The following is a 12,971-nucleotide window of genomic DNA, read 5'->3' on the forward strand; positions in this document are numbered from 1 at the left end:
AATCCAATTCAATTTTTTTTTTAAATCACTAAATATCGCCATTCTGCCAAACTGCTTCCACCCTGTCCACACCACCAGCGAAGCAGAGACGTGCTCCAAGTGGGCATCGGTGAGCAGCGTGGCTCCGGCAGCCCCACCCGCTCCCTCTCCCGCCCCCGCCCCCTAGCTCAGGGCAGGGACCAAGGAAGGCCTCCTCCTTCCTGTCCCCCACCTCTCCGCCGGGGCCACGGAGCCAGGGGCCCGGCTCTCCCCATGTCCCGCCTGCCCTCCTGTCTGTTCTCGTCTCCACTTGGAGACTTTTCTCGGACCACCCTCTGCTTCCTCGGAGAGGGAGCTGGATGAGAACTCGCAGCCTATCCATTTACGCATTTTCCCTTTTTCTGCACCGAGAAGCGGGGGTTGTTGTCTCAGCTCCGGTGACCCCCAACTAGGCAGGGGGGCTCTTTCCCACCAGGAGCAAAGGGCAGGGGGACGATGGCAGGATTGGAGAAGGAGCGGATCAAGAGCCTGGCCGGGGCCTGCCACCCGTGGAGCGCTCAGCTCAGGGCACGGTGGCAGATGCCCGCCTTGCCCAAGAGCAGAGGCAGGGTCTCACTTAGATCCGTGACCCCAGCGGGGGACCCGGCACAGAGCAGGCAAGGGGCGGCAAGAGGGAGAAGAGGGGGTCCCAGAGGTTCACGCCCTGGCTGCGCCCCTTCCTCGCGCGCGCGCTCAGCGCCCTCGCTGGCCTCACCTTTCCCCTCTGCTAAATGGGCACGTGGCGCTGCGCTCCGTCAGGCCGGCCGGGAGCGTTCCTCTTTCCCCCCGGTGGTGCGAGCGAGCGCGGGCGGGACGGGAAGGCTGCCTGGGGGTGGCGCCTCCCGCGGCCTCACGCCAGCGTCTCCGCCCCGGCCAGTTCGTGTGCGTGGAAAGCCTGGTGACCGCCGTGGTGGACATGTACCCCAAGGTCTTCCGGAGGGGCTATCGGCGGGAGCTGCTCATCCTGGCGCTGTCGGTCATCTCCTACTTCCTGGGCCTCGTGATGCTCACGGAGGTGAGCGACCGGGAGGGCCGGGGGCGCGGGGGTGCCAAAGGCCGGCTCTGAAGTCGACCAGGTGCAGACCCTCCTCCCCGGCTTGGCTTCTCACCTTCCTGGGGGGTCGCTGGGAGAAGCGAGGGAGAGTTCTCGCTGGGTGCCTGGCACAGCGTCCTGCAGGCGTCAGTGCTCACAGGCAGCTGCTGGTGCAAAGAGGGAGATAAACCACCCGCCCGAAATGCCTGGCGCACCGCGCCAGCGTGCGTGTCTGCAGCCTGGGGCACCCCTGACTAAGCTCTGGGCGGAGGGGGCTAAACTAGTCACCTATGGCTGGCCTCAAGGGCATACAGGCTTTTCTGGAGGGGGGCGGTCCCTGAGAATAGACAAGCATGATGAATTTGGGTCCAGCCTCAGCCCTCCATGTGTGCCCCTCTTCTCATTGTCCCTTCTGGGGGCTGCAGGGCAAGAGGGCTTCACCATGACCCAAAAGTTAAGACTGACATATAAAACTGTGCTTCTCTGTAGCTCAGTGGTTGAGTGCCTGCCTCCCATGTACGAGGTCCTAGGTTCAATCCCCCGTACCTCCCGAAAAACCAACCAAACCAAAAACTATGCTTCTCTCCCCTCCTGCAGCCATCCTCTCTAATAAATACTTTCTCACGGGTTTTGCAAAGGTGAGACTAGGTGTCTTTCTTCTCACACTCCTCTCCCCACCCCCCAAAAAAGGGAAAACCCTGTTGCCTGCAGACAAGAAGAGATTTTGTAAGAAATATGAAGTGAAATGAAGTACCTCAGAGTCAGTAAAAACAACGGATGATTTCTAGGTGGTCCTAGAAAGCACTGGGGCTCATGTCACCTTGTTGAGCCTACTCATCATCCAGTTCTCAGCTCAAACATCACCTCCTCCTGGAAGCCTGCCCTGTTTTCATCCTGGCCACCATTGTACTTCCTCCCTCTTTCTTGCCCCCAGCCCCTCATTCTCTGCTCAGAGCTCCGTCGAGCATCTTTCCTGCCCTCACAGCGTTCCGTCTGCGCGCCCATCTCCCCCACCACCCCGCGAGTCCTGTGAGAACAGAGCAGGGCCCTGTTGCCAGCTCGGTGCCTGGCCCGGGGCGGGCGCTCAGTGGCGCGGTGGCTGGTCTGGCTACTTCTCCTACTCATTGTCACATTAATGAGGGTGATGATCATCGCTCAGGCAAATGAATGGTGAGACGTTTCCTGTTTTCCACCTCATCTCTTCCCCACGCAGGGAAACCGGGCGTTCCAGCAAGCAGGGCCTCATTAAGGGCTGATTAATTACACAGAGTAGAGTCTTTTGTCACATACAAATTGGGGGGTTCACGCAATGCGTTAAAGAGGCTAACAGCGATGAGGTTACAAGGAAAGCAAGGCTTGGGACGGGCATTCCTGGCTGGACCCAACACTCCAGGCACCCCAGCCTCTGCCCAAGGGGTGCCTTATGGCCCCCCGAGAACCGTGAGGGAGCTGGCACCGCAGCCGCCCAAGACCACGCGTAATCAGAGGCTCGGGCTTCACGTGCCAGCCCTCCACCCCCACAGAGGACTGTCTTGAGCCATTACACCAGAAAGCTAGGATTGCCAAATGGGCCGTGTCAGCCTCGGCCTTCACGGTAATTGCTGGCAGGATCTGCCACCTCATTTATGCACATTTAAGGCTCAGCTCCAAGGAAAAACTAGGACAGCAGTTTTTTTCCATCGGGGCAGTGTGGTGGGGTGGTTAAGCGTGTGGACTCAGCGGCCATGCTGCACTGGCCCAACCTGAGCCCCGGGACTTACTAGTTCCGTGATCTTTGGTAAGTGTTCTCCCCTCTCTGTACCTCAGTTTCCCCTTAGGAACATTGGGGGATAAAGTAGTGCATTAGTAGTGCACAATACTTTGCAGTTGTATTGGGAGGGATCAAGTGGAATAAGACATGGGAAGCAGTTAAAATGGAGCCCACTGCCTGTGAACACTATATAAGGGTTTCTTCTTTATGATTTTTCACAGAAGGAGACACGAGTAATTTGGAGAGTGGTCTTAGGTTTTAACACGATGGCGTAACAGAGGAACAGAAATCCAAGCTCTGAGCTAGTCACAGAGCTGCTTCGAATCCTCACAGACCTGAAAATCCCCTGGAGTTATCACAGATGGGAGACCCCAGACCAGAGAAGGCCCAGAAATCTATTTTGTTCAGTTCTCATGGTGTTTTTTAACAATATGGAGAGATTGCCAATGATGAAAGAGAAAGATTTCCCATGAAAATCTGGAACTCTGGCATTTCCTGGAAAATTGGCAGATCTGGCCACACCCAGGCCTGGGTCCCCCAACAGCGATTGACCAGAGTTGTGTGGCCAACTGGGGTCTTTTAGTCACAGTCTCCACCACTCCCTAGTATCATACCCCACAGCCCACTTTTCTCATTTCTAAGTACCTGTCTGCCTCTGTGGGCAGTTGAGGTGTTATTCCTTGTATGGCTGAAGAGATGAAAGAGGGAATAGATATTCCCAGGACTGCAGTCCATGTATGAGAGAAGGAAACCCTGAGAACTTTGGGAGCACAGAGGGGGCAGCCTAACTGCAAGTAGTTCCCCATGGCAGCCATACAGGGGTCTAGGTTTTAGCCTGACTTCTTAACCCACTGTCCCAGCATTTTGAGCCCCCCAAACCCCGCTCTCCATCCTTTCTCCCTTCTTCACTTTTATTTCCCAGGCCTTCAAGTGTGCCCCAAGCACCCTCGTTGTGTTATAAAGACCTTGGGGATAGAACCCAAGTCCTCTCTCTGCACTGGCCATGCCTCCTCTGCCCCCAGATGCCCTCCACCCCTCCTCGAGAAGCCTTCCCAGACCCCCTCATCCCGCTGAGCCCCTACCTCCCAGGGCGTCTTCTGAACCTCATCGTCACAGGCTTGTGTATTTGAGGGCGAGCCCACTGCCAAGCCCTCACTCCACAAAGATCAGCTGTGCACCGGCTGGCGTGCCAAGCACCGGCCCTGAAGCTGGGGCACGGCTCTGAATGAGCCACAGTCCCTCCATGCGTGGAGCTCATACCCCGTGATTCCACGTACATTAGTCAGGCACCTACTGTGCACCAGACCCTGTGCTAAGCCCTGGAGATACAAAGAGGACTGGCATGCAGGCCTTCCCCTGTGGAAACTCAGAAGCTTCTGCAGCAGCTGGCAGGGGAGCGCTGTTTTTCCACTGAGTCCACAAAATGTGCTAGGGCGGCCCAAAGAAAGAATGAGACTGGGGTGTCCGGGAAGACTTCTTGGTGGCGGTGACATTTGAGCTGAACTTGGAAGGAACATACCAAACAAAAAGGGAACAGCATGTGCGAAGGCACAGAGTGAGATGGCCCTGAGGTCTGTCAAGAGAACTGTTGAGTGTGGCTGCTAGGAAGGGGACACAGGGCCAGTGAGGAGGATGCATTTCTGACCGGCAGGCTGAGGCAGCCAACGAATTAGTTTAAACCGGAGAGTGACAGGGTTGCCTCCAAAGAGTTCTCCCCTCTCCCACAGCCCTCTGGTGTGTGGGAGGGCTGGGGAGGGGGAGGTTAGAGGCAGGGAGGCCGGCCAGGTGGCTGTCACGGCCATCCAGGGGGGCAGCTGAGGCTGCCCAGCCTTCAGGGTATGATTTTCTGGTAGGCGCAGAGCTGGGAAGGGAGAGGCGGGTCAGGACAAACCATATGCGACCCCAGCAGACCACCGAGGACGGTGTATCGGGGACGCCAGGTGCAGAGTGAGCAAGGTTTTGCCAGAGTAGGGAGAAACAGCCTGCGCCAGCAAAACTGACTCCGTGAGGGCTGGTCCGAGCGGCAGGGCCCCCTCCTGAGGCCGGCTGGGCTGCCCTGCTCACCTGCGTGTCCCTCATCCGTCTGTCATTTCCTCTCTCCACTCCCCCTGCAGGGTGGCATGTACATCTTCCAGCTCTTTGACTCCTACGCCGCCAGTGGGATGTGCCTTCTCTTTGTGGCCATCTTCGAGTGCGTCTGTATCGGCTGGGTGTACGGTGAGTGGCGGCCAAGCCAGTCCACAGCCCCGCTGCCAGCCACGGTGCCCAGGAGGCCGGCTCCCGAGCCGCCTCCTTCTTCTCCTCGGGGACTCCCTGGGCCCTTCCCACTTGTCAGGGCCGCGCCTGCTTCTGCAGCCCTGCAGGGCACTGGAGGGCTCAGGCATCAGGCTTTGGGGCCCAATGGGTCCTGGTGGGAGCCCCGTCTTGGCCTCTGACAGCCTCCGTGACCTTGGGCCCATCCTTCTGTCCCTGAGACTCAGTTTCCCCATCTGTAAAACGGGGCGGTCATCACCACGTCTCCACGGAGGAGATAACACAGGCACAGCAGCAACGTGGTGCCTGGCCCCTGCGGAAACCCCCCGCGGGGCTAGGGCTGTCAGGCGATGGACACCCCCTCACTAAGGCAGACCGCCCTGCTCACGGGCAGCCTGTCCAGGCCCCCACCTTCAGACCCCCAGCCCTCATGAAAGGTGGCGGGCCCCTCGCCTCTGCCAGCCTCCCGTGCCCTCAGAAGCCCCTCGCCGTTTCCCTAACCGCCCGTCGCCCAGGAGAATTCATCCAAGCTCAGAGCAGGATCCGCACCTCCTGCAGTTCATCCTGAAACCCCACCTCCCGGAAGCCTTGGAGGTTTTCAGGCTGTCGCTGGGGTCACATGCACAGTTACTCCACCCCCTGCCTCTCCTCTGAGTCTCATGCAGAAATTCCCTGGGGGACGCATGTCTGTCTGTCTGGTTCTGGACAGGAAGCAACCGGTTCTATGATAACATCGAAGACATGATCGGCTACCGGCCGCTGTGGCTCATCAAATGGTGCTGGAAGGTGGTGACGCCAGGAATCTGTGCAGTAAGGACCGGCCAGGAGCCAGGCGCCCACCCGCTCTCGAGCCCTGGGAGCTGCTGCTCGAGCCCTCGGCCCGGCCCTGGGGGCCGCCTGGCATCCTGCGGGACAGTCCCTGTGCTTGGGGGAGGGGGGCCCATCTGCACCCCAGCTCAGACACCGTTTGGCTGGGTGACAGTGAGCCAGTCACTCCCTGCCTGGGTCCTCGCATTGAAACCCAAAGAGCGGGCGCTGATATGGGCCCCAGGGGGCTGGGAGGATCACGCCGCAGGGACGGTTTTGCGTGGATGTGAACCCCCGATGCCGCAGAATCGAGGGGCAAGCCACGGCTTACGGTCTGCCCCCCAGACCAGACCAGAGCGGGGCCTCCTGAGCCGGTGTTGAATAAAAAAGCCACCTCATCTCTCTCCACCCCCGTCTTGGCCCTGGAATTCTCTCAAAACATCTTGCCCATCTTCGCAGCCCGTCACAGTTCTGGAAAAAGGCCTTGAAACCGAGCCCGCGAAGCACCTAGGGAAAACATAGAGATTCCTAGCCGGGCAGAGGCAGGGGAGGAGGGCTCGGGGGCGAGCGGGCAGGGCCTCCCAGCCCCAGCCCGGCCGGGGGTCCCGAGCCTGTGCTGCGGGCCCCTGGCCGCCCCGGAGCCGGCTCTGTGCCTGCTGCGAATCCGGCGCTGGGGGGCCGAGCTTCCGGGCCCCCCCCGCCCCCAGGGAGACCCCGGGCAGGGGCTCTGGGGCGCCACGTGGGGTCAGCCCCCCCCTTGCCAACCTCGCGGGTCGGTGCCCGGGCGCCCCGTGGCCAAGCAGGGCTGAAGGCCACCCCAGGCCCTCTCCCCGCCCCCCCGCAGGGCATCTTCATCTTCTTCCTGGTCAAGTACAAGCCCCTCAAGTACAACAACGTCTACACCTACCCCGCCTGGGGCTACGGCATCGGCTGGCTCATGGCCCTGTCCTCCATGCTCTGCATCCCGCTCTGGGTCTTCCTCAAGGTGTGGAACACGGAGGGCACGCTGCCCGAGGTGAGCGGGCCGGGGCGGGGGCGCGGGGGGCGCGGGGGGCGCGGGGGGCGGGCCACCCGGGCTGAGCGCAGGCGCGGGCGGGCAGCGCCACCACCCGCCACCGCCAGGGGGCGCCGCCACCGCCAGGGGGCGCCGCCACCGCCAGGGGGCGCCGCCACCGCCAGGGGGCGCCGCCACCGCCAGGGGGCGCCGCCACCGCCAGGGGGCGCCGCCACCGCCAGGGGGCGCCGCGCCTCGCCCTCTCCCCGGCAGGCGTCAGTCCCGGGGATGGCGGGGGCTGTGCCCTCGCTGCCTGGGGCTGAGCGGGGTTCCGTGAACACAGCCTCGGTTTCCTCCGTTGTGCAGGAGAGTGACAGCAGGAGAGGGTTCAGTGAGCTCCCGGATGCACAGCGCTAAGGCCAGGACCCCGAACCCAGAGAGGCAGAGGTCGAGCATTAGCTCTGCCTGCCCTGCTGACGAAAGCCCCATCCCCAGGCAGCATTTGTGGGGTCGCGGCGGGGGGCACCTGTCCTGGGCCTTCACCACACCAGGACTCCACGTGCTGTACCACATTTAGTTTTACAGCATCCCAGGGCCATAGGCACCATTTCCTGCTTTTAACAGGTGGGGGAAACTGAGGCTCAGAGAAAATAAATCACTTGCCTAAGATCCCACGGGCAAAAATTAGCACACCAGATTTTTTCTAACAATTTTTATCGAAGTATGTTTTCTACATCATCCCGTTCACCCAACTTAGGTGTACAAAACAATGGTTTTTAGTAACATTACCAAGTCGTACATGCATCACCATAAATCCATTTTAGAACATTTTTTCATTACTCTGGAAAGATCCCTCACATCCCCTGACAGTCCCTGTTCCCATGCCAGGCAGCCACCAGTCTACCTTCTGCCTCTATAGATTTGCCTTTTATGGACATGTCATAGAACTAGAATCATGCACTGTGTGGTCTCTGGCTAGCAGACTGAATTTCAACCCAAGTCCGTCTTTCTCCAGAGTGTAAGCTGTCTGCTTAGATTCCTTTCCAACCAGTCAGTGAATCAGGTGGAGTTAGTTTCTCCTTTCTTTAGCAAACAGTGTTTGCTGTGTGCCAAACACTGTTCTAAGCCCCTGAGTAATTTTAAACCGTTTAGTCCTCATAGCAACCCTAGGAGGTAGCCGTGGAGACTCTTGTCCCCATTTTACAGAGGAAGAAACCGAAGCACAGAGAAGTACAGCAGCTTGGCGAGGGCACACAGCCTCCGAGTGGTGGAGTGGCTGGCTCTGGGGTCTGTGCACTTGTCCCTGGAGCCTTGCTGCCTCTTGCAGAGGACATCCAGGTGGCTTCCTCTGCTGGTCAGGCCATGCCCCATTGCGGGGTCCTGTCCCTGCCACACCCCAGGAGACATTTGTCTCCCAACCCTAGAGAGAGGAAGGCGGGGTGGTGTGTGTGCAGGGGCCAGAGGCCAGGGCCAGCTCAGCGTCGCTTCAGCCAGTCCACCACCACCGCCCCCAGACCTGGGCTCAGCAGCAGCACAGCCAGGTGGGCAGAGCTGGCCGAGGGCGGCTGGTTCGTTGTTCTGGTCTCAGACCAACTGTGTCCAGGGGGCACTGGCCTGGGGCTCTCCACCTGGCCTTCCAGGGGGCCTTTTGCTGGTATCTCCTGGTGAATCCTCCAGAGGGTCTCTCAGGCCAGGAGTGGGAGAGAGGAAGGAGAGGCCGCTTCTCCGGGCTGCCTCCATGCCCCCGGGTCGCACGCCCTGGGCTCAGGCAGGGGGCTGATGAGTGGGAGTGAGTTCTCTGGAGGTCCTCCTGGAGAACTCGTGCCCTTTAGTTCCCCTCCCCGAGCCTCAGTTTCCACGAAGGTTCTGCTGGCTGACCACAAGGCAAAATAGGGCAATGTCACCTACCTCGGAGAATTGGCGTGAGGATGGGTGATTCTGATAGACAGTAACACACGCTAATTCTGTGTCTAGCCTAATTATTTGAGGCCTGTGGATAATCCTACAAGGCAGGTGCCATTACTATCCCCCTTTTACAGATGAGGAAACAGGCCCGGGGAGGTTAAGTGATAGCGCTGGGATTCCCACCCAGCTCCAGCTCTTCCACTGCTGTCTGGGGGCCCAGCCCAGCCCACATGGGTGCTTTTGCCTGTTTGATCCTGCCTGGACAGTGCTGGCTTAGCCTCTGAGCACGGCAGGATTTACAAGAGGAGACAGAACCTGGAGCATGAGAAACTGGCCACCCGAAAGTCTTTCCAGCCTTCCTGGGGAAAGGGTTTCCTGTCCGGAAAGGGTTCTCCAAATCCTGGCTTGGGGTCTTGTCCCGAGGGAAGCCAGGAAGCGCAGGGGAAGGGCTTGCTACGGGCTGCCATGCTGTGCCAAGGGGTAGGAAGGCGCTATAGCGGGAGGAGCGTGTCTCCAGAGTCTGCCCCTGGCCGCGCCCTCTCATCGGGAGAGAGGGGAAGATACCCATCCCGTCCCCATCCCACCCCCGAGCCCAATGCCAGCCACCTGCCAGGCAGCACGAGGCTGAGGCGGTGAGCGCTGGCGAAACCGGGCAGTCCCGAGCCCACCTTAGCCATAACGCGTACATCTCTGAGCATAGCCCAAGGAGCACGTTGCACACACTTCACGTTCCCCCGGACGGGCGGCAGCACAGTGACAAGGCTTTCAGTGGCAAACTTACCATTCTTCCAGCAAGCCTGTAAAGAGCCCTAGGGTTTCCCTCCTGCTCACCTCACCACAGCCCTTGCAGGCAGACTTAGGATCCCATCCTGCAGGCGAGGAACCTGCAGCTCAGCGAGGTGAGGGCACGTGCCCAGGAGAGCTAGCGAGTTGCAGAGCAGCCCGCCAGAGGGAAGGGGCGAGAAAGGGGGCCCCGATCACAGCTCTCCAGCAGGCCGGGTACCTCCGCACTCCCTCTACTGCCTCCTCCCTTAACGCTGCAAGTAGGTACCGCTGTTCCTACTTCCAGGTGAGGAAACTGAGGACACACAACTACAAGTGGCTTGGGGCTGACGATGACTCCCCAGCCCCATGGGAGGGGTCTGCCCTGAGAGGGGCGGGGGCAGACCCCGGCACCCGGCAGCCCCCCTCACTCAGCCCTTCTCTCCAACCATCTAGAAATTCAGGAAGTTGACAGTCCCCAGCGCCGATCTGAAAATGCAGGGCAAGCTTGGGGCCGGCCCACGGACGGTGATGGTTAATGACTGTGACCCCAAAGTCAAGGGCGACGGCACCATTGCAGCCATCACAGAGAAGGAGACGCACTTCTGAGCTGCCGCCCGCCGCCTCGGATCCTTCGCTTCCTCCCCCTCCCCCCCACGTGTATAAAGGAACGCCTGAGACACATGCTTCACCTAATGATAGGGGCTCGCTCGTTTTGCACAGGATTTATTAACAAGTTAATTTTAAGGTGTCCCCTGCCCACTTTGGTTTAGAGTCACGTCCTCCTCCAGGCCCCCAATTATCACGGAAGTAACCATTGCCAAGAGATAATACTGTACAGCGGCTAGCAATATCTCCTTGTGGTTTTTAATCGATGTTTTTTTAGGGGTTAGGAAGACGTGTATAAAATTGTAAAACTTTTATACTTGGGCTGTGGGGAAGGTGGGGTGGGGTAAGATGCCCGTCCGCCCCCCCTCCAGGCCTTTTAGCTGACCATTCCACGGCTGCTGTTTGTCCGTGGCCATCTTTGACCTCCCTCCTCCCACACCCCCCAGGGAAGGTTTCTCCTCCGAAGCTCCCCTTTTCGAGGCCAGACCCTCTTGGCAGGTGGTTTGCAGGGAGCAAGGCTTCAAGGCAGAGAAGACAGCATTGCTGCGGGGCCTCTGGATTCCTGGGTTGCAGCCTGCACCCCCTCGCCCCTGGGTGCCTCCAGCTCGTTCAGTGGCCCGGGACGCTCCCTTCCATTCCCTGGGCACCCAGTCGCCGTCTCCTGAATCCAGAGGGCCGGGCTGAGTGAGCTCCGCTGAGGCCCTTTTTTGGCCTTTGGGCTTCTCTTGGCAGCCCCTCGCCAGCTTCACCCAGCTGCCCTTGAACTCAGATTTTTCTGAAGACCGCAGGGCGTAACCCCAGCCCCCTCGCCAACCCCGCATGCTTTTAAAACAAGCCCATGCATTTAAAATCAGATTTTACCATGGAAATGATGTGATGGTGTCATGTGTTCCCCCCCCCCCCCCCCCCCGCCAGAAACGCTGGTTTGAGTTCGTCCGTGAGCAGCCCCCTCTCTGAGGGCCAGCCGGGTCCTCAGCCGCCAAGGCCAAGGCTGCTGCTTTGGGACCCTGGTCTGCTCTCCCCTCTGCCCTGCAGTGGGCTGGGAGCTGGCTGGGGTGGGGAGCTGGCTTGCCTGGGGGCTGGCTGGGGTGGGGGTCTGGCTCGCCGTGGAGGCAGGTTTTCTGGGTCAGAAAACAGCATCTAGCCTCCTTGCAGCGGCGTTTCTTGGCACTGCCCACAGCCGGCTCTGGTCGTGGACCTCCCACCAGCCTCCAGGGGCAGGTGCTGAAGGCACAGCCCCTGCACCGTCCCCAGCAGCCTCTGCTCCCTCCCGCTGCCGCCTCTGCTCCTCCCTCTCCCACCACCCTGCTCCTTCCATTTCTCCCCAATCCTCCCTGCCACTGGCAGAACCTTCCCAGAGGTCTCATCCCCGCTTTCTTACTGGAGGAGAGCACTGGGCACCCCGCTTCTACCCCATGCACCCCTGGCCTCTGCCGAGGAGGCCGGCAGCCCCTCCGAGCCTGGCCGCAGACCTCTCTGGCTGACAGCTCTCTTCTTCTGTAATTAGCTTTTACGTCAAGTCTCTGCCTTGGGTTCTGAGTTATTTGGGGGTGGAGAAGGTACCTTCCTCTTCCTTTCTCTTCCTATTCCCAGTTTCATTTGGTGGAAACTCAAGCTTTCTCCAAGCTAAGGCTTCCGTTTCCTATAGGGCCAGAAGAAAGGAGACCTTGCTAGGACCTTAGCCTAAAGGCGGACCCAACTGCTTGATTCACCCCAAAGTTCCTCCACTCCCAGCTCTTCGGCTCTGGCCGGCTCCCACCTAAGGCCCAGGGGTGCTAAGCAGGGTGCCCAGGGCCCCCCTAGCAGGTCAGGATGCTAGCTCTGGAGCCCCACTGTGTGCACCCAGCCCAGACCTGCCCACTCCTTCCCAGACAGGCCGCCCCCATCCTGTCCTCGGCAAGTCCAGCCTCTCCCCTGAGCCGTCTTGTGCTGTGGCCCTGGGAAGACAGGGGCCCGGGCTGGCCCTGCTGCTTGCACCCGTCCCCGTCTGCCCTTCTCCCAGCAGGCCCCTGGGAGGGAAACTTCACTGCTGCTGCTGCTACCGGTTTTCCACCAACAGCTCTCACAGACGCACGGATCCTCGTCGTGTGTCATCACGACGCACGGGCATCGTACGTGGGGCACCTAACACTTGACTCATTTAACACTACTCATGGGGCAGGGCAGTGGGCGGATTTTTTTTTTTTTTTTTTTTTTGTAATTTGCTACTAGTATCTGGGTAACTTTGGGGGGGTGGGGAGGGAAGTGTGGGTGCAGGGGAGACATGCTATTGTGATGACTTTTTTGATATTCATTAGAAACAATACATCCTTTCTGAGATATTTACGGTATTATTAAAATAATGAAAAAGGTTGTACTGTTTTGCATAATGAATGTTTTTATTTGGTATTCAAAGGGCACAAGATTGTCTGCTTACTCATTTTTAAAAATTAAAGAAATGAACAAACTATCATGCCACTGTTCCCAGCCGAGTGGTTTTGTTTTTTATTCCCTGGTTTTGTTTTGTTTTTGTTTTTGTCACCTCCATGATATCCCCAAAAAACCAGCTTGGTCTCATGGGTTGAGCTTGCCATCTCAACTTGGTTTTATAAAATGTAAACACCCTAAATCAGGAGGCCACACTTTGCTTCAGTTTATGGAAGGGCTCCTATATGCTAGAAGTCATCTCCTTAATCCTTACAACCACTCTATAAAGCAGGCACTATTGCTGCCTCCACTTGACATATGGGGGAAGCTGAGACAGAGAAGTTAAGCAATTTGCCAGTGGTCACACAGCTAGTCAACAGCAGGACCTGGACAAGAATTCAGGCCTATCTCACCCCAAAGCCCAGCCTCTTAAT

General features: G+C 58.9%; 1 protein-coding gene across 1 annotated transcript in view; it reads left to right on the forward strand.

The window, feature by feature from the left end:
- SLC6A11 (solute carrier family 6 member 11) overlaps positions 1 to 12,580 on the forward strand; it is a 146,757-nt gene extending 134,177 nt beyond the window's left edge. Inside the window, exons 10-14 of the mRNA XM_004469541.4 lie at positions 896 to 1,033; positions 4,916 to 5,018; positions 5,764 to 5,864; positions 6,706 to 6,876; positions 9,979 to 12,580. Coding sequence (XP_004469598.3) covers positions 896 to 1,033; positions 4,916 to 5,018; positions 5,764 to 5,864; positions 6,706 to 6,876; positions 9,979 to 10,131 — 666 coding nt within the window. The 3' untranslated portion in view covers positions 10,132 to 12,580. The remainder of the gene's footprint in view (positions 1 to 895; positions 1,034 to 4,915; positions 5,019 to 5,763; positions 5,865 to 6,705; positions 6,877 to 9,978) is intronic.
- Positions 12,581 to 12,971: the final 391 nt, after the last annotated feature.

Source organism: Dasypus novemcinctus, chromosome 26 (assembly GCF_030445035.2).
Source record: "Dasypus novemcinctus isolate mDasNov1 chromosome 26, mDasNov1.1.hap2, whole genome shotgun sequence".
NCBI lineage: Eukaryota > Metazoa > Chordata > Mammalia > Cingulata > Dasypodidae > Dasypus > Dasypus novemcinctus.